This window comes from Centroberyx affinis, unplaced genomic scaffold (assembly GCF_046629955.1).
Source record: "Centroberyx affinis isolate AG114_WGS23_722 - 3 ecotype Tasmania unplaced genomic scaffold, CSIRO-AGI_Caff_v1 ptg005548l_1, whole genome shotgun sequence".
Taxonomy (NCBI): Eukaryota; Metazoa; Chordata; class Actinopteri; order Beryciformes; family Berycidae; genus Centroberyx; species Centroberyx affinis.
Genome location: NW_027282789.1, coordinates 25026 through 52993, shown reverse-complemented (window position 1 = coordinate 52993; position 27968 = coordinate 25026). Strand labels below are relative to the sequence as shown.

General features: G+C 43.9%; 1 protein-coding gene across 1 annotated transcript; it reads left to right on the top strand.

Moving 5' to 3' along the window:
* Positions 1–421: 421 nt before the first annotated feature.
* LOC139667463 (retinoic acid receptor RXR-gamma-B-like) lies at positions 422–27968 on the top strand. Its single transcript, XM_071546925.1, is given in 12 exon segments — positions 422–533; positions 7029–7507; positions 17196–17431; positions 21486–21630; positions 22000–22179; positions 22409–22443; positions 22446–22568; positions 23963–24092; positions 24623–24755; positions 25386–25477; positions 25881–25986; positions 27446–27968. Coding segments are annotated over 11 exon segments (1395 nt in total). The 5' UTR covers positions 422–533; positions 7029–7440; the 3' UTR covers positions 27594–27968.

Below are 27968 nucleotides of genomic sequence, written 5' to 3'. Positions count from 1 at the left end.
AATAGGCTAATTCTATCTAGGCTATTTTTTTCTACTATAGGCTAATATTCCTATAGGGACTTTACAGTTTCGCTGTACAGTATCCTTCTAAAATTATTACAGGATCTACCCCAGTTCTTTTTCGCGAGGGAGATTCCCCAGACTAATGTCTAATGTGGAGAAACAGACACACAATAACCTACTTGGCAGTCATACAGCACTGTAGGCTATTCAAGGCTACACCTCAATCCTTCCCCCTGTCATTCTGGGCAAAGTAACATTTTACTCTGAAGATTGCAACACCGTAGCCTATCGCCGCGAGGGAGAGGTTTCGTCATGATCGTGTTGGAGCTTGATATCGACCACTGTTGTCATTGGGAGAAGCCCTGGTTCACCCCCCACCCCCCCCTCGCTGGGCCCCCGTGTAGAGCTGCCCCGTAGAGTTCAGTCGGGCTGGGAGAGGAATGCGCTGGGATGCAGAGCAGCACTGACTGTAGGAAAACGACGCAACAACTCACACAGTATGGACAGTAATGATCCGTATTTACACCTAAGTAAGTACGCCGTAACGATTTATTTACCCCGCAGTCTGTGCCTCGTGACGCCGTTGCATATGATTTTGCTGTGATTTAGAGGAGAGTGTGTTTGTTTCATGGCGTCTTGCTCCAAACAGTCAGCGAGCTGTGCGCGAAAGCGTCCGCGGACTTTAACCACAGACACGAATCCTGCTTATGTTATCCTCTTAGTTAACATTTCGTTTTGCAGTTGTGCCTATTGACGTGAAAGCTGTGGCCAATGCAAAAGTCAGGTGATCGCGGTTGTGCCGTTCAGGCAAGGTCAGAGGTTGGCACTTTAATTGCGCTTATGTAATTTATGGCGCTCGTCGCGCGTCTCTTGCTAAACTGTTTGAGACAGAAACACAATTTATTGGTCTGGAATGGTCGCCAGATCCAGAAAGATAGGCCTGTAAACTGTTCGAGTGGTGGATTTCTATCTGATTAACAAACTTAGCGTGTGGAAAAACGGCAGCATGTAAGACGCGCCCTGGTCAACGCTGTCCCATTCCGGTGAATGGTTTTGACAGCACGCTGTGATTTTTCTCCGAAAGTAAAAGCTTGACTCTAGTCTGACTCTGTGACTTTGCACTTGAACCAGCTTCGGGCTAAGCTCTTTTTCCCCCGATCTAGATCTTTTGTGTTATAACCGACAAAGAAAAGGAAATGGGACGCGCATGAATCTGTTACCATTGTGCAGTTTGCAACATGTGGAATACATACATACCGCACATACAGTATGGTGAATAGGCTTTTTAGGCCTGTCTTTTTGTAAACCTTTGTTACACAGAATCTGTGGAGTGAAGTTTGAGCCTGAGGCTTTTTTGAGCGTCACTGAGTCACACACTATATGCATCATTTATCATGTGATGTTTTTTCTTCCCCTGAATGATACATTCATTGTCAAACCACTGCAGCAGAAATATGGCATGAGCTTCTAAACCACTGTCTTTTGTGGGGGGATATAAAAGATAACAGTCTAGCATTAAAAGGAAACAAACGAACAGAAAGACTCTTTGAAGACAAGATTGTGCTGCCTGTTGTGTTATCACAGATATCTCTGCACCGTTTTGAGGGTCTGAAAATTGTTTCCATAATGAATGTGTCTCCCAAGGGAATGGGAGAGACATCTGGATGGGAGAGCATGTAGAGGGAAGCAGAGAGTGCATGAGCAACAGAGCATTCCCCCTGGGCTGTGGAGTCTCTCTCCCTCTGTCTGTGTCAAAACATATATGAACCTCAGGCCAACTGTAACACAGTGGTGTCACATGTGAGGATAGTTAGATCGATATATTGGTTCGCCGATATATCGAGCTGATATCAACCACTTATTAAGTATCGGATATCAGCCAGTCATGTTGTCCGCTGCTGATATGATTTAGGTTGCTCCTTGGTCACAGCTACATAAAAACAGCCTGTAAAAGCTGAGTTTACCCTATCATGGAATAGGCAGTGTGGGTCATCCTGCCTTAAGGGGCTGCTAATTAGTTTGGGTTTCAAGGGAGAGTTTTACTGTCCCATGATGGTCTGAATGGTGTTCCAGAGGCTTTTCCTCCCTGCAAAGACTAAACATCTGGGGTAAAAACTGCATATTTGTAATTGTATGACATGAAAATGATCAAATTTGAAGAAAATATTGGCTTGCAGCGACTTGAGTCTGAATATTGGTCAGAAACAGTATCAGTTGAACCCCAGATGAGGAGAATAGTCCTTATCTTTTAGTGCGCTTATATCACAAAAGGTGTTGGTAAGACCGTTGAACTGTTCCCAAACAAAAGCCCCAACACTTAGAAGATGAGTCCAGGAAGAGACTGTCCTCGTTTTGTTTATGTGTGAGGCCTACAGCCACGACTTATTATGTGGTTTAGCATCAACAAGCTGTACACTGTGACGTGTATGAAAACATGGCCATAAACCATTGTCATTTTTGAATGCGGATGATAATTTAAAAAATTGGTTTGCTCCCTTTGGAATCTGTCATGAGTGCGCAGCCAAGGCAGAGCGCTGTGAAGGCAACAGGCAAAGAAAGACGTCTGGTGATCATGTGTGGATTGTTTCACGATCCACTCGCTCACTAGCACTCTTTCCATGACCCACTCAGCTTTTCCCGGTCATGTTATGTTTCAGCATGTTTGATGCAGGCCTGCTCCGGGCTTTCAGTAGAATCAGCATTTTTCCCTCTCGGCATTTCTGCATTTTTTTTTTTTTTTCCGTCAGTGGAAGTGATCGTAGACATGCTGACGATCGCCCACTCGCTGCTTTTTAGAGAAGAAAAAAAAAAAAAAAAGGAGAAGGAACTTACTTAGCCTGCAGATCTGGGAAGTCATGGTAGAAAGAAGAGGGAGATGGAAAGTGGATGGAGAAAAATAAAGGAGGGGGGGTGGAGAGAGAGAGAGGGGTCATCCTAGTTGATGGTAGCACTGTGAACTCTCATCACTTGCCAGGGGTCAATGATCCTCCTGCTTTCTGTTTTAGGAATTGTGTCCACCTCTTAGTACACACACACACACACACACACACAGAGGCAGAGAGAGAGACAGACACACCCAGTCACACTTATACCCTAGCCCCATAGTTGCAAATAGATGGTCTTCCTATGTAATGCATAGCTTATTGGAAAGCATAATGTGACCCCGATATCATGTGACTTAAAGAATGTGGGTGGGACTATTTGAGCTGAGTTGACTGTGAAACCCAGGCGGTATTAAACCTGCTCTCCAGCCACCGCTCCCTCTGCAGAGCATTCCCCACCCACTCCTGCAGAGTTAAGTAAACCATACAGGTAGAAGGTGTGGCGCGCAATTGGTATTTGCTTAAGGATTCTATAGCTTGAGACCCGCAGTGCTTCAATGCTGCCACGTGCATTAGCACACAATACACACAATAGGTTTATTCTTAGGCCCCTTTGATGGAGTGTGTGTATTTATGTGTCAGCGTATACTTGAAGTAGTGTGTGTGTCAGTTGGTGTGTGTGTGTGTGTGTGTGGGTGCATGTGCTAATTGCGAGAACAGGATGAGGGGAAAAGAAGGGGCGTAAGGAGGCCATTCTCTGGGCTAATTGTCAGTAATTAGTCATTAGCGAAGAAGGTCAAAGCCTTGATTTAATTCCAGCTTTAATCAAGCAGAGAACCTTGAAAGGCCCAAGGGCTGCTATCGTGTTTGGGTATGAGATGCACATAGTCCTTGCTTTGCTAATTATGCAATAACAACACACACATGAACACACACTAAATCTCATTTTCTGCGCACTGGACATGCATTTAAGAATTACTTTCCCTCTGATCTCAGCTATCTGTCTATTTCAGTGTTTCCTCTATATTAATTCAGCAATGGTGAGCCATCACAGCAAAATACTAGAGAATACGTGGAGTAAAAAAGCAGCAGCATTTCAAATTTCCCATCAAACACAAATGTAAATGTATGGAGTTGCCACTTGCCACTTTCATCATAACAGTGTATCCCAAGCTTTAATGCTACAACCGGCACTAGCACCTATACTGGAACCAAAACAGTTGTAGATGTGGAAGCAAGACAAAAACAAGTAAACAGTAAACATGTCGTCCCCACAAATGATGCAGAGTTGTAGTGGGGCAATAAGTAGAAGATATGTTACCTCATGTTTCTTGATTGTATGCAGCAGGGAAAGGGGGAAGAGGAGGAGCCATTCATCAGCGTCCAAAATATTGTGTGTAATGTACAGACAATTAAACATTATGCTGCCCCGCTTAGGCCAATCAGAGCAACTTTGGAAATGAGACGCATCCTTCAAATTCGTTTCGCCAAAATGCGATCAGTGGCATCTGAGATATTGTGTGTGATGGACAGACAATTAAGCAAAGGTTGTAGCCATTCATTGGCGTCCAAAATACTGTGTGTAATGTACAGACAATTAAACATTATGCTGCCCACCTTAGGCCAATTAGTGTCATTTTGAAGATGCCAGAACAGAGCAATAGGACGCATCATTCCCTGTTTCGTCAAAGTCTGATCAGTGGCGTCGAGATATTGCAGACGAATGGACGGGCCGGGGCCGATCCATAGACCCGCCCCCAATTTCATCATGGGGGAAAGTTACTCCCAATCACCACTAATACAAAATATTATAGGGGAAACAGCCATAGTTGCTTGTAAAACTCACCTGTCATTATGATGCTTTTCATTGAAGCTAGCAGTTTAATACACCACAAGCGTACGATTTAATGAGGTTCAATAATATCTCTCCCTGATCAATAACAAAACAATCTAAACACCTGCTTAGAAAGTTTACCCAGGGAGCTCATTAATGCAATGCATAGATATGGGGTTGATGAAGGGACATTTATGGCTCAATAGAGGACTCGGTTTGGCCAAGCAGAGTTCTTCATGGTTGCACTCTCTGAGCAGCACAGGAACACAAATGGCAGCAACAGGTAACAGCCAAGTCCATTAGATCATCTCAATCAGTCTCATTAAATCTCCCCTCTCTATCGACAAGAACATGCTGTAAGCCTCGCTTGGCTATTTTGAGTGCTGTGAGTGCCGCTTTCAGAATGCTAGCCCTGTCTCACACCGACAAATAAGTCCGTACCGATTAACACACTAATGCACACTCTACTTTTTTTGTCTGCTGTGTTTTTCATTTATTTCTGTTTTTTGAACACCCCTTTCTCTCCTTTTCCTTGCAAATGCCCGGCAGACCAAAGATATCACATGCCTAAGTCTTTCTTCCTGTCAATATTATAGTCTTTTCTTACAAAAAAGCCTGTCCAGCAGACAATTACTGCTAACAGGAAGGGGAGAGGAGAAAAAGAGAAAACCGCTTCCTCCTTAGATCAGTTTGAGGAACAACATTTAGTGGGTCAACAAGTGGTTGATTTATCTGTGTATCTCATTCTAGCCTTTTAAAAATATTTATAGTTTGTAGATACAAGTACATACCTGCTGATATAGGGATTACAAAATGGGGAATTGATTCAAAATAGATGAAACATTTAAAGGTGTACAGTGAATTTAAAGTTGCCCATAATCCCACTCCCACTTTGTGCTACAGGTATGTAGCTCAATGTTCAGTGTATGGTACATCTATGAATGCTAATTATGGCTGTCAGGGTTAATTTGATGTGTTTTATGTGGGCCATGACATACTATTATAACACGGCATGAATTTAAGAAGGACTGTATTATTTTAGCTTCTCTCTGTGGGATTTGTTGGGTCTGAAAGAGTAGCAAGTGTCTCTTATCCTCTCCTGTCTTTTCCTCTCCTTGTGTTGGACTGCTGGGTTTCTTGCCAGGTTACTGCCACTGAAGGGATCCGGTTACTGATGGCTATCCTTCAAGCACTGTATAGACATGTGATACAGCCACTTGCAGGTGCACAGCACCATAAACTCTGTAGAGTCATGTGTGTAAAATAGATATACACATAGTGCTGAAGGCTTCTTAAGTTTTAGAGCTATCTTTCAGTGCACACTTGATTGATTGTCTTGTTTTCAAATGTAAACTGGCTGAACATTTGATTGTGTGTGGAAGGATCAAATTATGCTCACTTTTCATATAATAACCATATGCATAGCGCGATTAATATATATTAATATATATCGATGTGACAAACTGCCACAGCCAAGAATGCATTCTGCCTCAGCCATTGTTTTATCAGCTTTACTAACTCTTCCCCTGATTTTGCGTGTTGTTTGTTTCACCAGAGCCATTTATTATTACGAAAGACTGGACTGGTAGTTGAAAACTGTTAATAAGGGTCATTGACTCAGAGTAAATGCACCCCTGGGTCTTGTAGTTTATTTTGTTTCCCTGACAGTTTGTCATGTATTGTTCCTCACTGCCTTTAGAGTATATTTTTGGCCTGTGTTTGGCTCTGGCTTTTTGCTTTGCTGTGTGTTTGCTTGACTATCCCAGCGTATTGAAAAAGACAGTGCCTGACTTCCTGGAATGCTATACTTGTTAAACACTTGTTAAGCACACACACAAACACACTGACAATGTGCTGCACTGTTTTTGCTTAAAGGCACAAAATGACATACACACAGAGGCAACACTCATTATGCCACTGCAGTGCTAAAAGGCATGGATGCTGGCCCAATTACTTCGGTGCATCATGTGGAATTACAGATGTTTTGAAGGAGCGAGAATAGAGGAGAGAATTCTTATTTAGCCTCTGGCCAGTCCTTGTTACCTCTTTATGTTGTAAAGCACTCACATCCGGTTTATACAGCCTACATACCATATTAGACAGAGAGTTGGCAACCAATATTCAGAATGTACATACATGAGCAATATGCATACAATATAAGGACATCTTTGAAAAAACAGCATTATCACGTATAACCTCCATAGATTGCAGCAAAATCACTGTCTTCGTCTTCCCATGCTCTCCAGTCTTGAACCCTTTTAAGAGTAATTGGAAACTACTGGTTTTACTGTACTCTTAAGTGTCATCCCCCTCTTACCCCCCTCTCCCCCCCATCTCCCTCCCCCACCCCCCCCATCCTAAACACTCAGCTCTGCCACCACAACAGGTGTCTCTGTACAGATAGTTTTACCAACACCCAAAGAGAGAGACAGCGACAGCGACAGCGACAGAGAGAGAGAGAGAGAGGAGGCGAGTGGGCGGCAGAGGAGCTGATCTGTGCGGCAGTCAGGCAGCAAACAGTTCCTGTGGGATTGATCTCCGGGGAAGGATAATCTGGGTAATCCCATAAACGACGCGAGTGGACTCCGCCTCTCTCCCTCCTCCCCCGTCGCTCCTTCCGTCCCCCGCTCTGTCCTGCCTGGTTGGAACAGTGGTTGACGGCGGAGGTCCGTTGTATCCGCCCGGCGCGTCGTTTCAGTTTGTCACCGGGCCAAGGCGAGAGGCCGTCTCCCGGTCCTGACTGATTGGCACCCTACTGCCGACCCACTTGCACCACAAGGCATGTGGCACCCCGTGGCATCACCTGCAACTGGAGGCAGTCCTGGGAGGGAGTCGGGTTATGGCCACTGTGAGTAGCCAGGTTTTGTCTTGTCTGTGTGTGTGTGTGTGTGTGTGTGTCTGTTCTCGTCTGCCACAAACCGCTGCGAATCACGGATGCAGAATGGAATCAGTCCAGACAGCTGAAGGGATTGTATGTTGTGGAAGACGGTGACTGTCCGCACCGCTGTCGCACCGTGACTTTCCACACAGGAGAAACTCAACACTGACAGCAAGAGCTGTGCAGATGCATTTCTGTAATGTCTCTAATCCCTGTACACTGTTTTCAACAAGTTATTTTCAATTTCTTTCTCTCAGGGGGAAAAACCTTTAAATTGCAAAGCGAGTTCATCTGCATCTGTGGAACTGGTTTCTGTTAGAATCCTCCATATGGATGATGGATAAATTAACTGTTTAAACTTCATTGTTATTGATTTCTTAAGGTCTTTTTATGGATTGTTTTTTTTTTATTTTGGTAGAGATTGTTTCCTCCCCAGATTTCATGAACTTATTGAACCCTAACAGCTCTTCTGCTGCTTTTAAAATCGATAGCTGGTGATTCACTGAGGTCTCAGATGTGGTCAGAGAGGTGATGCTATTCATCTGAAGTACTCTCCATCTCTCGTCCTCTCTTCCCTCAGTCTGTCTTTATTTATCTCTCAACACTTGTCCCTTCCTATTACCCCCCCATCCTGCTTTCTCTCTCTCTGTTTGTGTCTGCTGTCTGTCACTCTGCATCCCTCCATCAACCCTCTCTGTGCTGAGTTTTTTTCCCTTCCTGTTTGGAGATGTGTGGGAGGTGTTGATGTGAGCCCACTTACACACAGACTGTAGATGGCCTATTATCTGTCCCCACTGTCCGTGTGTGTGTGTGTGTGTGTGTGTGTGTGTGTGTGTGTGTGTGTTTGTTTGTGTGTGCATGCATGCCTGAGTGTGTGTGTGTGAGTACAATGTGTAGAGAGTGGACCACTCATTCTTTTCTCTAGTGTCCTTGAGCAAAGCATACGACAGCCTCCTGTTCACAATTCCTCATCACTGAAGATCATTCAAAGATGTTCAGTGGGTTTTGCAGGCCAAGACTGAGGATGGAAACAAAATCACAAAAGCATCTCCTAGCCTCTGGTTTAGACCTTGGCCCACAATACTGTAGGGTACCTCAACCTCAGTGTTAATCCGTGTCTCTTGCCGTACGTCCATGCTGGGAAATCTGTATTTTCTGTTCTGTTCTCTTCATTCAGGGCACAGCGGCACTTTTGACACAGCTGCGATTAAATCCATAATACTCTGAACTAATGCTGATGGAAAAATGTGAAGCATACTTTTTAAGCCCCTATTGAATAATAAGAGTATATGGTAAAAAGAAAAAAAAAATCACAACTGGACAATGGATGTATTTGCTACCTCTCTCATTTTCTCTTAATCCTCTTTTGAACCTCTGCTATCTCCATCTTGGTCTTTCTCACTGTTTCCATTCATCTTCACCCACTCAAGGAGAGATCATTTTCATCATATATGAGGTTATTATTGAGCGGGTTCACGTTTTTTTTTTCAGCTGCCAGGTTACTTAAGACTAGACTCGTGTTACTGTAACTAACTGGCTGTGTGGTCTGGCTGCCAGGCTAGGATCCGTTCACAGGTCCCGGGGTCAGGTCGTCCTGGTCAGACTCACTGGGTCACCAGCACAGGATGGATGGATTGGTGTGTGTGTGTATTTTGTGTTTATGTGTGTGTGTGTGTTTCCTGTGCAGCAGTGGCACAGGAATGTGTCATCACATGCCCACCCCCTTGTGTCCCAGCAGGCTCTCTGTACCCAGAACAGCGACAGACTACTTCTAGGAACTAGCGGGGGTTACCTCATCAGACAGGGCCACAAGGGGAGGTGGAGGGGAAGGGGGGGTTACTTTGGTTTGCATTGGGTCTGTCAGTCCCCCTCCTGCTGTTTGTTTGTTTTTCCAGAATTGCTTGGTCAGCCTGTTCTGTCTGTGTGAGCGGAATCACTTGCTTGGGTCTGGCTGGAGCTGTTGTTGTTTGAGTTGAAAACTTTATCGCTCGAAAAACAGTCTTTATCTCTTGTCTGTCTCAGCGCCGGCCCGCTCATCGATCATCCGCTTCTGGGTAAAAAATCTTCCACGGACAAGTGTGTTTGTTTGTGGACGCGAGGACACGGCGGCGTCGGCCTACATATGGAAATGCAGTATGTCATTGGGTTGTCAGAGGGTTGACCGAGGTTACCTTTTCTTGACTCAAAGTCACATTAGGGAAATATATCTTGTGACCGAAAGAGAGAGAGAGAGAGAGGGAAAAGGGGGGTGCGGAGAGTTGGTTTCTCTTCAGGGGAAGTGTGCAAGTTTACTAGAGGACAGAACTTGGGGTCAGTGAGGTTCACGCGCTCAAACCCTTGTGTTGTGACAGCCACAGGGCTTTATGGGAGAAACATCTTCCTATTTCCTCATGTTTTCAACAAGAGAAGAATGCTACACAAGTGCTGTTCCTGTAGCAAACGGTTTTGTTCCTCAGTTTCTGTCATTCCACTCCAAAAAGACAGTCACAAATTGGAACGCCTGCCCTTGAAGTGTCCTAAAAAAAAACGTAAAAAAAAAAACTTTAGATAGTTTGCTGTTTATGTCACAGTAGAGAATATCTTAATTTCTCTCTCCCAGATATCCTTCTCTATCTCTTCAATCATGGCTGAGATATACAGAACAACAAGGGCTTTTCTCAATTTATGATCTAATGTTCTCAGTCAGCCGGAGAGATTAGGAGTGTGTGGTGGGATCATGTGAGTGTAGGGGAGGGAAGCTATGTTGGAGTGGGACAATTGCCCTCCCCCTTCTATCCATCCGTCCATCCATACCCCCCCCCACCCCCCCCACCCCTCTTCCTCCCTGGCTCTGTCCCTCTCTCCCTCCCCTCCTCCTCGGCCTCCCACCTTCTTGACAGCTGGCCCGCCGGGCTGCAGATACTTACCCGGGGATAAGAGGATTTACTGACACAATTGATCAGACATCAACCTCATTTAGCAAAGAAATGAATGTTTTAAGGGTGGCGATTTTGTGTGAGTGTGTAGATGATTTTGTGTGCTTTGCTTTTTTCTATCCGAGGGACGGCGACTGTGTGTCTGTATAGCGTATGTTTGGATGTGTGTATGTGGGAGTGTGTGTGTCAGAGGAGGGCTTGCGGCCAGCGCTAGTGAGTTGGTTTGGCAGTGAAGAGATTTCTTAATTACATGTCCACTGTATCTAATGAGCTCCACAGGCTGTCCCTCTGATTGCTTTAGGATGCGTTCTGCTCTCTGTCACTTGGTCACAGCGCTGCCAGCCACATACACACACACACACACACACACACACACACACACACACACACATGCATGCACGTGAGAGCACGCAAGCACACACATACACTTACTAAAACAGACGAATGCAAACACGCACATGAACACGTATGGGCAGATCGATGCACACGCTGGGGATTTGCCTCCTCCTTGGTAGGGGCTAATCTGATAGATATTGAGGCTTGTGTCGTTGGGCAGCAGATCTACTGCTCCCCCGCTGCCCAAGCCCCCCTACACACGCTAAGTCTGCTCTCCAGACAGGAGATATTATTAGTTAGTGGGCCATGGGCTTATTGAATTACCACACAGTGGAGCACTCCATCCAGCCACAACCTGGTAATTAACAGAAAGGGATTTAAAGGGTTTGTGGTTGGTGCTGTGTTTTTTTAAACCGTTGGTCGCGGATCGATAAGATACGTTCGTGTCTACAAACTTTGTCTGTTCCGTGCTGTGAGGGTTAGTTATTAAGTAGTGGTAAGCTTACTTAAGTGATCATCTAATCATTTCTACATAGCTGTTTTCATGCCGTGGTCTTGGTTGTCCACATACAGGAAAACAAGTTCATCTTAAATTGTTTACGCTGGAGTAATTTCTCGTTCATTTCTCAAGTGTAGTCATTGTGATTTCACAATGAATGGCTTTAAGCATTATGTTTTGCACAGCTGCAACCAACATGTCAGCTGCTTTGAATGCACACAGATAGACAATGTTGACTGTATATATGAAGAGCGATATGTATAGTCTACTGTCCACAGTATGTCTTGCACTACCCCTTTACTCTATATGTAGCACCCTTATGTCCTTGTACCATTAGTGTATATTGTGGAAGTCTTCAGCTGTCATACTGTCACCAAGACAAATTACTGTACATTTCTTAGACTTGGTGACTAAAATGGTTCATATTAAATCTTAATGTCCTACTATTTAATGATGCAACGTTGCAACGTTTTCTGGGAATGATCGGTGCAACTCTGGGCTACAGGAGCTCTTTTGAACTTGGTTCAGGAGTTTGGCAACAGCCGACCTTTGATTTGCGACGCCAGGGGTCAAAGGTCTCCTGCTCCGCTCTGTCTGTTTGTTTTCTCTCAAATAGAAGGTTGCAGTGCTGCCGTACAGTAAATGTCGGCCTCAAACAAAGACTTACAGGAGACTCTGGAAACATGGGCCAAGGTTGGAAAGGCTGCAAAATCTTCAAGTTTATTATGATGGGTTTATTAGGCCATCTGTAGAGGCCCTCTTCAGTGCTTGGGACTGTGTTTTCACTCTTGAGGCTCTGCTGTGAAACGTGAGTGTCAGCACACAGTCACATACATTCCAGAGCCTTCTTTGTATAGAGGTGATTTACATAGAATCGAGGTGGAACAGCCAGTGGAGGTGGGTCATTCAAGGATAGCCCCCTTGAGCCGATTTATGCTTCTTCCTGTGAACATGTTGGCTTCCTTCCACACACACACTCCCTTCACAAAGCATGCTCACCTCGCCAGCCATTCCCTTTTAGGAATCCCACCAGCTGACTGCCGTGTGCTTTTGTGCTCCTCTCTGCACTGCAGCCATGAAGACTTTCAGTTCTGGACAAAATGTAGTAATGTGCACTTCTCCCCAAAGTGAATTTATGTGGTGTTGACTAAAACATGTAGGGTTATGTTTATAACGTTACAGGACGTTTTGACATCACTGGGTCTTCGTCTGGGCCAAGATCCAGTGCGGTTCGAACTGTTGCCCTACTTGTTACTACCAACATGAAATAAATTTATTATTCGGAGCGATGCACCAGTGAACAGATTCTGACCTTTTGTCCAGCTCTTTATCCAGCACCTGCACATTTAGGATATGTGCACATTACTGATTTTAAACAGTGATTTTCAGTTCTGGCCGGGGCCATCGCTGTGCTTGTCTGTCTTGATCTCCAGCCTAGAGAAACTGTGGACACATTGTTGTACAAAAGGCAAGAGTCCAGGCTCTTGAGTTTAATTTTCATCGTCGAGAGCAACACTTTGACCATACTGGGTCTTTGTCAGAGGTCGAACTGTCGTCCTACGTGTTATAGACCCACAGTTCTCAACCTTTTTAGCTCCTGACCCATTAAACAGAAGCGATGTCTACTTGCAACCCCCCCTTAAAGAATGATTTCCCCTTTTGGGGTTGTTTCATTTGATTCATTATCAGAGGAGGCCTATAGACTGAAAACTATTCAGCAATTCACAAGGGAAAAAGCAAAACTTTGAGAAAAATCAGAAAAAATAGACATGATAATAAATTTGTATTCTAGAAATCCCATCCCATAAATCATCTTGTGACCCTCCAAAACTATCCTCTGACGCCCCAGGTTGAGAACCACTGTTATAGACAATGTAAAATAAATTGAACCTTCATAGCGATACATCAACATGCAAATTTTGTTCAAGTTGCCGCCTGTCTACCCAGCCACTCTGTAGCCTCGGTCAACATATTGACAACCAAATGACATACTGCATTTCCAGCCGCTCTGCCCCATTTTTCAGATGTGTGCATGTACCAGCACACACCAGCTTCATCTTCTCATCTTTTCTTCTGGCCCGGCGCTTCGGGATACTTGTTGGTCTTGATCTCAGAGAGAGAATGCTGGCACATTGTTGGCCGCAGGGACTTCGGCCCTGTTACTATATCTCCTACTCAGCACCTCTAGAATAGCATAGATCTTTACTAGCCCCGAGGGGAATTTGTCATGCTCATAAAAAGAGGGGTCAGTGCACAAAATCGGACACAGTACATGCCGTACCGTGCTTGTCCATTACATAAGCTCGCTCATTAGATAAATCTGCAGTCCAAAAAGTTGAGCATGTGCTCCCATCATGGTAGCAGTGAGATCTAGGTGAAGATCTAGGTAGTAGTATTACTTTAGTGGTCCCGCAGTGGGAAATTAGTCTATCACAGACCATAAGAAACAATAATAAACAATAATAAACATACAAAGTGCCTCAGCTCTTTTAGTGTATTTCACTACAGTAAATCCAGTCAGCTCTTTGGGAGAGAGAGGGAGGCCCCAATACATATTTGCCTGCCAGGGATCGCTCATGGAGGGCTGGAGAATGAGGGGGAGTGAGAAAGGGGGCGGAGGCTGTAGTCTTCATGCTAAACAGGAAGTTGCACAACATCTGTTCCCTGGCATACAGAGAGGGAGTGAATGGCCAGCTGTGTATTAGAGAGTGTGTGTGTGTGTGTTTGTGTAAAAAAACGCTATGTCCAGGCAGACGATGTGACATTCCTCTCTTATTTCCCAATTTCTTGAAATCATAATAGGGCAATATTTTATTTTAAGGCCTGGAGTTGTCTCATAACTCCAGAGTTCCTCCTCCTCACATCCAGTGGACAAGAAACTAATGGGGACTTAATCACTATCAAAGGTGAAGGATCAGAGCAACATGTCCAAACTATTTTGAAGTATTTATCAAGCAGTTCTGCTGAGTTTTAAAATGCCTACAAAACAAAATCACTTCAACAGACTTAAGGGGCAACAAGTCCAATTAGTATTTGTGAACATAAACAGTTATTTCCCAAAGCTAGAAACTAAATAATTAAATCTGCAATGAATTTGCTGTAGCTGCATAATAATCTTACAACGTGGCATTTCCTTCAAATCAAACCAGAAAAATATAATAGTAATCGTAGTATTATGATACAAATATAATTAATATTCTTTATACATCACTTTGCAAAACACAGTTACAAAGTGCTTTATAAAGGAGTAAGAAAAACAAAAACATTTAAAATCGACAGCAAAGGCAAGAAGAGAAAGATCCGGTAAAAAAGTGAGATATAGCTTGGTTCCAGATCCATCCGTGCCTTAATTGCCTTAAGTGATCAGTAAAATCTTAAAATAAATTCTGAAATTAACAGGAAGCCAATGTCAAGATGCTCCTATCCCTAGAAAATTACTCTCGGTATTGTCACATTCATCCTTTCCCAGCTTTTCAAATTCATTCTCTATGGAGCGGCACATTAGTGTGACAAACTCATCCCTCTTCTCTGTGGCTATATGGGAAACAACAGTCAGTCTTCACTAGTACAGACTGTATTGTCCTGCGGCAAAGCGATCACATAACTGGTATAAAATCCACTGGTATTTCCACGAAAGATATTTTTGAACAACTTAAAGAATATTTCACTGACAAACCACTGGCATTACGTGACTCGTGGCTTGCGTATTCACCTCCGGCATTAAGGCTTTTTTCCCAGCGTCTAAGTAATTGCAAACAGGCAAAATGAATGCTTGAAAACCCCAGAACAAATTGATATAACACTTTGGTTAGTATATGTGTAAGAAAAATGATTTTCAGACAACCACAAGGAAAACGAAAACTATAACGACTGGCATGCAATCTCTGCTGGCACTAATCTCTCTCCATACAAAACTACTGACTACCAGGACAGATAGTGTTTGTAGCTGACTGTTCAGGGACTCATGTGGGAATGTAAGTACTGAAAACTTAAAAGCTAAACCAGGCAAGAATAAAAATACACATGTTTTATTAGTCACAGTGACAGTGGCAAGTGGAGCTGCCTGCGGTAGAGGAGAGCGTTGCATCCCCCCTAATTGAGACGACTGAGAGATAGATTGAGCTCAATTTGCTCAAATGAATCCTGCTGTCGGGTTTGGACACTTCTCTGCCCTTAGAAGAGATTCATCGAAACGTAAGAGCAAAAATACAAACGGTCTCTTAAACAGCAGAGAGCGAGCACTCCGTCCAGAAAAAAAAGCTGGACTCACCAATGTCAAATATTGTGAGTATTGAAGCTGAAATTTGTAGTTGCCAATGTGCGAAGTTGCCGTTTGCAGCTTAAATTGTTGTAGTAAAGTATCAGTTTAAGGAAGCAGAACATGTCATGCTCAACACCCGGGGTTTGGGTTCAGGAGGAGGATAGAGAGACAGGGAGATGTGGAGTGGTCTCCTGTTTGCGTGTCGGTGTGCAGTGGTGCTGCTCCTACAGGTGCTCAACCCCCCACCCCCGAAAACAGGAATGTGACATTTAACTAAGACCAGTGGCGCTGAGCCAAGTGTCACGCAGAGTGTGTGTGTGTGTGTGTGTGTGTGTGTGTGTGTGTGTGTGCATTCTCAGTGCATTCAGACCATTCCAAGCACAAAGGGTAATATGGCATGGCGCTCTTTATCAGTAACATTTGCTCAAAATCCCCCAGTTTATTCAATTCCTTTGAAATGCTGACGTTGACCCAGAAAGGTATATGGCATCTCTCTGTAGAGGAATAAGTTGTGTAATGTGTGACAGCCTGTGGCTTGTGTGCGTCTTAATTTGAACGTGTGTGTGTGTGTGTGTGTGTCCTAGCTGTAATTTGTAGTGATGATGAATGTCCTCACAGCTACGTGCATGAGGTTACACACCACGCCCCGTTACCCTGTTGACTGACAGCTTTCCTAAATAGGTCATCTATGTAAATGCCAGCCTGTCAGTTTACATCAATGGATGCAAAGCAAAGTCAGCACTCTGTGACCAAAATCATGCGGGTTTTATTCTGCATAGGCATATTTACGCACGGCTGCATAGGGAAATATGGCAGTATTGGTCAACAATAACTCTGGCTTGTTTAATCCTTCCTGAACAACAACTTTAGCCCAGGGGGAAATGGCATTTTTACATAGAAATATGTTATTTACTGTGGCTTCCCAATACTTTCTAGGCTTTCAGTTATTAAAGTTACATTTGGCGGTTATCCTCTCAGTTTGAATTGGGTTTGTGTGTGTTTTGTCCAGTGGGATATGAAGCAGGATGATCTATTTTTTATGCATTGTCTCAAGACTTTGGTTTGTTTTCATGCTTTTTTCCCCTAACTCTTTTTATTGGGGTTTTTGGTACAAAACAGAAACCATCTCCATAAATGTATATATACAGTATACACTGTATACACTGACTGTCAAAAGTTTGGGGACACCTGATTGAATTGAACTATGTTTTTCATTATGTTAAAGGCATTTGGATATAAAAGCTTATGTTTAAATGCTCAAACTTAGTTTCTTAGACAAATATAAATAATGAAGTTGATGCCTATGTATGAATTTCTTTTCAAAGCCTTTGCTTTTCCATCAAGGCAAAGGGCGACTACTTTAAAGAATCTAAAATATAAGATAGTTTTGATTTGTTTAACACTTTTTTGGTCACTGCATAATTCCATTTGTGTTACTTCATAGTTTTGATGTCTTTACTATTAGTCTAAAATGTGGAAAAAAGTAAAAATAAAGAAAAATGTGGTGTCCCCAAACTTTTGATGGGCAGTGTACATATGTATATATAAATATCTGAACAATGTATGAATGTTTTCATTCATTTCACACCATCAGCCCATGTCTCTCCATTCTCTCTAACCTCTCTCTCCCTTGCTTCTCCCCCACAGACTCCTCAGGGCCGATGAGCACGGCCCACACCCACCCCCCTCCTATGGGTGGCATGGTGGGCCACCCGTCGGTCATCAGCACCTCCAGACCCCTTCCGTCCCCCATGTCCACCTTGGGCTCGCCCATGAACGGCCTGGCCTCGCCCTACTCCGTCATCACCTCGTCCCTGGGCTCTCCGTCCGTATCGCTGCCCTCCACACCCGGCATGAACTTTGGAGCGCTCAACAGTCCACAGGTGAGAGGAGAGGTGTGCTGTTTTGATGGTCATCAGATAGTTAAAGACACTGTCTGCAAGGCACATTGGTCTGAGGAGTTTCAGTTTAAACTTGAGGTATTTGGCTTAAAGGAAAAATTCCTCCTCGCATACTCCTACACTGTTAGATAGGCTATCATAAATTTGTGATGCATTCCAGAAGTGTTGTGATTTACTTCTTTGGTGTGCCCACCTCCCCTCAACTTGCCTTGTCTACTTCTACTTTAGTTAGTGATGTCTAATGTTTCCCTGAATGCCTTTCGACAACCCCCAGACAAAAGGGGGTTCTCTGTGTTGTATACATGTAGGTGGAGAGAGCGACGGCGTATTAAGTTTTTCCAGTCCAGAAAAAGTGAGAGTGGAGAGAAAACAATGCTGTGGTGGGCTGTGTCCTGTTCAAATTACAAAAAAAGCCGTCGAAGAGGGTGTTGTATTTCACACGCTACCGACAGCAGATCCACAAAGATGCAAGCTGTGGCTGCATTGCATCATGGTCTATTGAGGTGGAGAAATTGGTCTCTCTGCCTCTTCTACGATGGATTTCCCCCTGTGTGATTGTTGAATGTCGGTGCAAAATGGAAGAATCCCTTGCTCTTTGATTCTAAGGGACTGACACCAACACCTGATGTTCATCGTTGATGTTTTTTGATGTGATGTCACATCATCAGTGTTTGGCCAGTGATCCACAGGAATAAGCAAAATACACCACCAAACAACAAAATGGCCTCAGAAATGCAACACATTGTCAATAGCTGTTTTTTTTAACAGTGCTCAAGTGTTTTATGGTGGATTTTTCCTTTGACCCTTGGACTTTTTCTGTCTTTGTACAGAGTTTGCGTTGGTAATCTCATTTATGATCAGATGCCTTTCAGCCACTCTCATATATTTAGGCAGACAGTGACCAATGCAGAATATTGAAAACAAGAGCAACATGGATCCACAAGTCAACATCTGCATCAGTGAACGTCTGTGTTTTAATTAGAAACATGCCACTCAACACCAGCCTTCTTTTCATCGCTTCCCTCTCTCTTAAGCTTTCAACCTCAGCAAGAGGAAGCTCATTTTTTTTTTTTTAAATTCTCTCTTTAAAATTTCTACTTTCAACGAGGCCCATCTGTGTTAAACTGTCAACACATGTATTTTGGTTGATCATGTGCCTTTGGTGCTTGGAATCTCCGGCCGCAGACGGGAGGCTGAAGGTTAGCCGTATCCAGTGTGTTTGGCCGGCATGCCCTCGCTTTCCTCTCCTCCCCTACCCTCCCCGTGACCTTTAAACTTCTCTCCCTAAAGGTCAGGCCTGAGTGCTATGTTACTGCTCTGTCATGCAAGGGGACTTAAGACGCAGTCCAACTATTAGCCCTTTAATGGATTACTGAGGCACCGGAGTGAGGGAGAGAGAGAGAGACCAACCCCCGTTTTCCCTTAATTCCTTCTCTTTCTCTCTCTCTCACTTCCCCTCTTCCCCCCACTCTCTCTCTTTCTCCCACTCTTTCCGTATCTCTCTCTCTCTCTCTCACTTCCCCTCTTCCCCCCTCTCTCTCTTTCTCCCACTCTTTCCGTATCTGTCTCTCTCTCACTTCCCCTCTTCCCCTCTCTCTCTTTCTCCCACTCTTTCCGTATCTGTCTCTCTCTCTCTCACTTCCCCTCTTCCCCCCACTCTCTCTCTTTCTCCCACTCTTTCCATATCTGTCTCTCTCTCTCTCACTTCCCCTCTTCCCCTCCTCCCTCTCTTTCTCCCACTCTTTCTCTATCTGTCTCTCTCTCTTCCTCTGTCACTTTGTGTCTCTCTTGCTCGCTCTTTGTCTGCTTGCTTTTCCGTTTATCATCCCATCTAGGTTATTATAACAGGGTTGTTCACGGGGGGTGGGGGGGTGGGGGTTGATGGTTGGGGGGTGGGGGGGGGTTGCGTCTTTTCAGCTGGTGTAAACAATAAATAAACACAAGACTGTCCTTTCTGGCACAATGGACTACGAGTGAGAGAGCCAACGTAGCTCTTTTCTTTGAGTGGCCTATTGAATGAAACTACAAACCCCACAAGGCTCAGTGCTTTGATGATATGCCACATTCACACACACACACACACACACACACACACACACACACACACACACGCACACATATATATTCAGTGCTTCAGAGGCTGGATCAGGGCCAGTGCTGCAGGGCTCAGCAGACAATGATATACATTGCTTCATTGACAGTATGGATCTGTGCCTTGAGGGACAGTCTGGGTTCATCAGATTGCATGGTGTGTGTGTGAGTGTGTGTGTTTGTGTGTGTGTGCGCGCGACCCTCTTCTCACAGCTAGCCATTCTCTGCCCACAACACAGCAAAGACCAAGTCACCATCAGTTCAGTGTGTCATCTCATACCTTGTTTATGGGTGAATTGAAGTTCATGTGAAAAGCACTGGGCCGACGGCAGCCAAAGTAATTCCTATATTGCTGTTGTCGTGCGAAAAACTCATAACTCCAATTCTGGCGATTTTCATGTTTTTTTTTACTTCAGTGGAAGGACTCCATGCTCCTCTGTGGGTTGAGAAAATTGTACCTTATGAAACCCTCTCAAACCCTATTGGATAAACTCAAACTTGCATGGTGGTCAAGCTGAAAACAAGTTTGTTTTTCTTGGCTCCTGAGAAGTTGACATTTCGGAGATACAAGGTTTCCACCGGACAGCGACGATATGCATTTGTGGCCCAATGCAGGCACGAGTGCAGCTTACTTGTATGATGCAGTAAGTTGTTCATACCATGTGTTGTATAAAGAATATATGAAGCATCAATAATGCATGCACAGTGCTTGTAACCCTCCTCTGTATACAGTATGTTGAGCCGGCATGTATGTCCGAGCAACTGTTACGACGCACGAGAGTTGTTGTGAAACATAGGTGTAACGTTAATTATATGTGATAAGTGTGTTTAGGTGCTGAAGGGGAATGGCCGCTTACTATTGACTCACCGGCAACCAAGTAGGCAGGGGCTGAATGTTCATTTATCTGTGACTGTCTGCCTTAGGGGCATCTAGAGAGATAGAGAGAGAGAGAGAGAGAGAGACAGACAACAGAAAGACAGAAAAATAGTTCCTTTTTTCTTGTGTGCTGTCCCTCCTCTGCTATAAGGTCAAAGGCATGCAGGCCTAAGTTCAGGCTGCCATTAGAGGATAGTCAGAGCAGAGTGCACATCATAAATAAACGATAGGAAGAGCCTGAGGTGACTGAGAGAAGGATGTCCTATATGCTACGGTGCATCAAATATATAGGACAGGCGGGCATATGTAGGTCAACATTGTTTTCCCGAGTTGGCACAGACGCTTGCACATAAACAAACAAATTAACAAATACAAACAAACAGAAGTGCATATGCAAGCACAAGTATAAATCCAAGCTGGCTGTGTGATCAATGGGAGAGGGCCAAAGGGCAAGAAGATGATAAGACAGTGTCATTTTGAATGTGGGTTGAATCGTTAAAGGATGAATGTTTTATGCTTGTTCAAGAATTCATTTTTGTGCAAACACCACAGCTATTTCATAGCCATTACTCCTAAATCAAAATTTGGCCTGGTAGAAAATTAATTGTGGGTAGATAAGAAGTCTCAACATCTCAACATTTCCTTCACTCTCAGATGTGAGACTTCACACATGAGCGCCCTCTGCTGTCTGCAGTGCTGAACTGCACTTTCCGTACACGTGACTCGCCCTGAGCTCCTCTTGTACGCCTCTCCCTGTCAACAAACATTAAAAACCTGCATGACAAGCCTCACACAGAGAAAACTCGGCCCCTCCCTCTGGCCAATCATGTGATCGCACCCTGAGACACTTTCACAATAAAGTATGTGGGTGGGGAGAAAAGAGGGGTGAGCGGAAGATGAAGTGAGAAAATAGAGGAAGGGAGAGAGAGTGAGTCGACTGACTCGCAATTTTTCACTCACACCCCCCCCCTTCCTCTCCTCTTCTGTTCCGTTCAACTTTGGCCATCTCAACTTCCTCTCTTTTTTCTCTCCCTCTCTCTTCTTTCCCTTTCCTCCTGTCATCCTCAGATGAACTCAATGAACAGTGTTAGCAGCTCGGAGGACATCAAGCCTCCACCGGGCCTACAGAACCTGGGAAACATCAACTACCAGTGTACCAGCCCCGGGGGGATGTCAAAGCACATCTGCGCCATTTGCGGGGACCGCTCCTCAGGTAAGGGGGAGGAGGGGTGGGTGGAGGGGGGGTGGGGGGGCAGCAGGCTGGGCAAACTTCCACCCACCGCAAACATCGGCATCTCAACCGCATGATTGCAGGAAAGAAAACTACACAGACAGATTGACTCAAAGTGGTTACCTGCCAGACATTTTGTCAAGTTTGTCAGTTTAATGATGCCAAAGCCTTCACTGTTTTGATGTCAAGGTGTTTACAAAGGCCTTTTATCAATGTGCAGTAGATGCCAACATGCTTTCAATCCTCATTCCAAAGCCATGGTAGGAATCAAATAGCCTGTCATTACAGTAGGAGATTCAGCTGTGTTTCTGCCTTAAAGCAGTGCTGATGCTGTGGCCGCTGTTTGCACAGGAAAGCACTATGGCGTCTACAGCTGCGAGGGCTGCAAAGGCTTCTTCAAGAGGACCATCCGCAAAGATCTCACCTACACGTGTCGAGACAGCAAGGAGTGCCTGATTGACAAGCGCCAGCGCAACCGCTGCCAATACTGCCGCTACCAGAAGTGCCTGGCCATGGGCATGAAGAGAGAAGGTGTGTGTGTGTGTGACGCTTATTCGCATATGACCTGTAGGCCTTTTTTGAGAGTGCATTGTATCTTATTTTAATCTTATTCATCTTATTCTCAAATTACATTGTTGTGAGTCTGTTTGCATGCTGTCAAATACAGTGTTTAATGTCAGTGATTTCATGGTGTCACTGGCATCAGGTCCAGGAAGTTCAACATCTGACCTTTGACCTTGCGTGTTTTTTGTGTTTGCAGCGGTGCAGGAAGAGAGGCAGCGTGGGAAGGAGCGGGGGAGAATGAGGTGGAATCCACCAGCAGTTTCAACGAAGAGATGCCTGTGGACAAGATCCTGGACGCCGAGCTGGCCGTGGAGCCCAAAACAGAGACGTACACCGACGGCAGCCCCAGCAACTCAGTAAGAATCACATGTACAGGCACTGAACCCACTTTTTATTCCCTTGTTAACGATGTGTTTGTTTGAACTTTTTGATTTGTGGGACTAGCAGTGGTTTCCTCTGTTGAGGCGGTTCGAGAAGCACAGGCATTGAGGACGGGCCAGTGTGAACGCTCTCGTTCAAAGGCTCCCGGTCAGCCAGTGACATGTCGGCTGGGCGGAGTTTATGTGTGTTTTAAAACGGGCCTTTTAAAAGGCCTAAACTGCAAAAACCGTCCAACAACCACAACAAAAACCCACATGACAGACGACAAACAATCTGATGAGTAAGCACTCTGAAGTTCAATGGCTAAATAAATCAGAAGAAACATTTAACGTCATGTACATCTCCTTATCTCTTGAGTTGTTAAGATGGTTTTTGATCCCTGGAGTTCATAAGAAAGCCATGTACTCTAGATGTACATGATGATTTGGCTGTTTCGTTGGGTTGCACAACATGTAAATTAGCCATGAATTCTTAGACGCTATAGGCTCTGTTGAACTACATTCAGTGGCAGTTACGTTTCTCTTCACATAATGGCATACAGGCCTGTTCACATACTCCCATAGACTTGGGCCTACAGTGAATTTATTCTATGCTCTCTGAGTTGGTTTATTAAATGATTAACTTTGTCATTATTTTAATTTCTCATATCTACATCTACCTGCTGCTTGCAACTTATTAACATATTATCGTTGATATTATATGGGCAGGAAGGCTCCTCTTCTCACTCGATCTGTTATGTTTAGGGGCGGGTTTGTTTTGTAGCTGCCACCGGCTATTTACACACTCACGTAACTGGGAGGGTAGCATGTGCCGTTAGCCTGTGTTTACATGTTTACTCAGTTGAGTAAACCAGCCCTTTGTTACTGCGAGGCTGAGCAGTGAAATGTTGTTGGTCCAAAAGAAAATTAATTCAGGAAAGCATCCCCAAAGTCTTTGTGGTTAACAAGCAAACATGAATGAAAACTAACATGAGCAATTTATGTCAAGGCTGTGTTGTTATAAGCCCAGATATTCTGCTTTTGTTTACCATTCAGTAACAATTTGATTTGAAAATCATGTAAGCACTTTCAAGATCTGACACTGTCTCACGGTCTTATGTTCTCAAGAGAAGAGCAAAGTACAAGTTTCTATTGATGCCTATAATTAACATTTTCACATAAGCCTTGAGAGTAAATCATTGGATTACAAGGCGAAGTGGGAGTAACAACTGATTTGTAACAGCTGAAAAAGGGGGATAACTGTACATCCCCATACTAGACTGTTTTGGGACAGGTTTAGATATTTGAATGGGTGTCACTGGAGGAGGTTGCCAACAGAATTTATTGTTATTGACTAAAATAATTGGGTATTCCTCCTTGTGTCTCTCCAGACCAACGACCCTGTCACTAACATCTGCCAAGCAGCCGACAAGCAGCTCTTCACCCTGGTGGAGTGGGCCAAGAGGATCCCCCACTTCTCTGAACTCCCCCTAGATGACCAGGTCATCCTACTACGAGCAGGTACACACAAACGCACACACGCACTCACACACACATACACATTCTTACAACATTGAACGGACCTTTCCACAATCTACTGCCCCCACAGCGCCATCAGTATTTCATTCAGGGTAGTGATTCATTCCCAGGCAGACCGTCTATTTAAGTCTTTAACATTCGCTCAAGACATTTTCGCCATCTAGTTTAATGGAGCAGTGAAACCAAATATAACCTGCCAGGCTACACCGGATTGTCTGCCAGGTCCCAACAGTACGGTTCACAGCCGCAGCAGGCCTGACCTCTGCTGGTGAGAGATTTCACACACAGGCCTGAATGAGGAAGTGGAGAAGTCACACAACAGACCTAATGAGACTCATCAAGTCTTTGTAGCATCATGTAAACACGAAGCAGGGGGAGATTGACAGATCCCATTTCATCTCTACAAATATATTGTTTACAGAAACTTTAGAGGAAGGGATAGACAGGAGGAAGGAGAGATCTCAGTGAATAATAAAATCCCTACTTTTTTGTTGTTTGTTCTTTGCGTCCAGGCTGGAACGAGCTGCTTATCGCCTCCTTCTCGCATCGCTCCGTCACGGTTAAAGATGGCATCCTGCTGGCCACCGGCCTCCACGTCCACAGAAGCAGCGCCCACAGTGCTGGAGTCGGCTCCATCTTTGATAGGTAGGTAGTGTGCGGAGATAAAAAAAAAAAAAAAAAGGTGGAGACGGAGCTGCACTTCCTCTTGCACTGCACAAATTATGCAGGAATCAGAGAGACTAGTCCATATCTGGGGTGTGTGCGCCACAACTCGGCGCAGACTTGCCAAAAATGCGCATAAACAGCATAAATTTGGGAAAATGGAAAAATCAGCTTCATCAGTCCCTGCCTATTCCAATGCTCAATGCCCATGTGTGGTTTCAGATTGATTGGCCAACCCATTGAGGAGCAAAATGGACGCAGACAGACAGACAGACAGACAGACAGACAAACAGAGTTTTCCTCATTTTATAGTGGGATTTACCTCCCCAAATTCAAAACCATATGCACATACTTTGAAAACAGATGAAAAACTCCAATAGATTCTAGGAGAAATGCTGCCTCAGTTGTTTTCACTCACACCATTTTGTGGCTTCAATCAAATTGAATGGAATGCTTATCAGGAAGAATGCAGAATAACCACTGAGAAATGGGGGCAGATGGGAAAAGTGACAGCAAAGTATAACTTAATTGTCTTTGGTATATCTGATCCACAGTCTGTTCACCTTCAGCGTGATGATTCTGTAATATTATTATTGTCTTGATCCGCTGCAGAGTGCTGACAGAGTTGGTATCTAAAATGAAAGACATGCAGATGGACAAGACGGAGCTGGGCTGCCTGCGAGCCATCGTCCTCTTCAACCCCGGTCAGTTCTGTATGACCTTTCACCTTTTACCATTACACAGTGTGCTAGAATCACAGTCTATGGCTATATATAAAATACAACACCATCAGTGCATCTCAGATAAGACGTGTCACTGGATTTACATCGACAGTTTAGTTCCTCATCATGGTTGGATGATTCAACCCAGGCAGATTTACATATAGGCCTATTTGGCATAGATCCAGATGGGTATAATATCATCATGGCTGCCTTGATGTGAAGCCATGTTGTGAAGTTGTCTCTCTTTCTACATTATGGATTTAACTGCTGTTTGCCTGCTTGGATATTTTTTTTAATATAGAGGTAGATGGTCTATGGGAGATCAGAAAGGGATTTATTACTGCATGTAGAGTTCTGTCTGACTGTGAATATGTGTTTGTTTCAGATGCCAAGGGTCTATCAAACCCACCAGAGGTGGAGGGGCTGAGGGAAAAGGTGTACGCCTCGTTGGAGTCGTACACCAAACAGAAATACCCAGACCAGCCTGGCAGGTAGGCAAGACATTATTTTATTTATTTTTATCTAACCTTTATTTAACCAGGAAGTCCCTTGAGATTGAAATCTCTTTTCCGAGGGAGACCTGGCCAAGACAGCACACCAGTTACAGTTTAAATAGAAATAAAACACAACAGACAGGGAATACAAACATCAGTTGCAGTTATAGTTTAAATAGAAATAAAACACAACAGACAGGGAATACAAACATCAAACACACAAGGAAGAGACTATATCCAGCTCAATTAAGGCAGTTGCATTTCTCAGTTACATGGACTTTCACATTACCATATTGAGATAACACTGCAGTGAAGATTGCAGGTAACACAACATCACCTTACAACTCTACTCAGTTCTCTTACATAACTTAATAACTAAAACACATATACTCAATTACAATATTGGATTTTAGAGGCTTTTATTGCCCACTGAGGATGATTGCAATTGATTATTCCATTTTACCGCTGGGAGCTAAATAAGATCAAGAGCCACTGGGAAAGAACTTGGCCACACTGTAGATTTACTTCAACTGAAGACACTTACAGTGTGATCGATAGCACAATAAAGTATATTATGGTACCTTTTAGAGGATGGAAGGTCACTTGAGTGCTTGGTTAATGAAATAGTAACATTTTTACTGGATCCTTTTATATTTTAGAGATATTAAATGATGGACTTCAGGTAATGATTGTTTTCCAACATAGATATATTGCATGTTGCATAGAACTCAAAAAGTGGTAATCCAACAGATACAGTATGTGTTGTTTTTTTAGTTTGACATCTTTGGTGCTAAGCGCTCAGTGCTGTGGTGTTTCTGCACTACACTTCCCAGAGTTCACCTGTCAATAGGACAGTGTGGGTGGGACTGTGACGTCTTTTTCCTTGGATTTTCTGTTGATGAAGTTTGAGTTTCTGTAGGTGGCACTCTTTTCTTTATCTGTTCAGCCATGGTGGCTGGCTATCGCTGCTCATGCTAACTACCCAGTTCTTCTTCTATGTATTCCAAACAAACATGTAAAACGCATCACTTCCTGCATGTCAGAGGATTTTTCCCTGGGAAGACCTACCCGACACCGGGTGTTTAGAACAGCAAATCGTCGCTGTTGGGTGAAAACCTTGTAGGCTATTTCCAAAATGTCATGTTTTCAGGAATTAAGAAAAGCAGCCTTGTTTTTCGCTTGACCACTATGCATATTTGAGTTCATCCAGTGTTTTTTGAAAGGGTTTCATAAGACCCAAAGGTGGTAGAATTTTCTCAACCCATAGAGGAATCATGTAATCCTTGAAGTGAAAACATGAAAATCACCAAAATTGGAGTTATGAGGTTTCACAGCTTATAAAAGCTTTCATGAACTGACTATAGATTGAATCACTATTATGTTACACCGATCAGCGATTTATATGAAAATGTTGCAGATTATTACTCTGAACTGTTTTTCTTTCTGTCGTCTGCAGGTTTGCCAAGCTGCTGCTCCGCCTGCCCGCCCTGCGCTCCATCGGCCTCAAGTGTCTGGAGCATCTGTTCTTCTTCAAGCTGATCGGGGACACGCCCATCGACACCTTCCTGATGGAGATGCTGGAGGCGCCGCACCAGATCACATGACACCTGTCCCCCTTTCTCTCTGTATATACTCCCACAATGTCAGTGATATGAAGATGGAAAAAAAAAGACTTGATTCAAGTTGTAAAACAGCATATTTTGTACCAAGCACAAATGATTATTAAAAGTGAAAGAAAAATTGTATTTTGGGGGTTTCGGGGAGGGTTCAGACGCGGGAGGGAGACGGAGGTGATGTACACTGTCAAAATGAATTCTAATAGAATTGTTAACAGATTTCTTTTGTAAATAGATAATTTCAGGTATCCGTTTTAAAAGCAGCCCAATGCAATATGAAATAAATCATATTTTATTCAAAGAGGAATTGTATAAAAAAACAGAAACCATCCCTACATTTCTAAAATACATTTTAGAATTCTT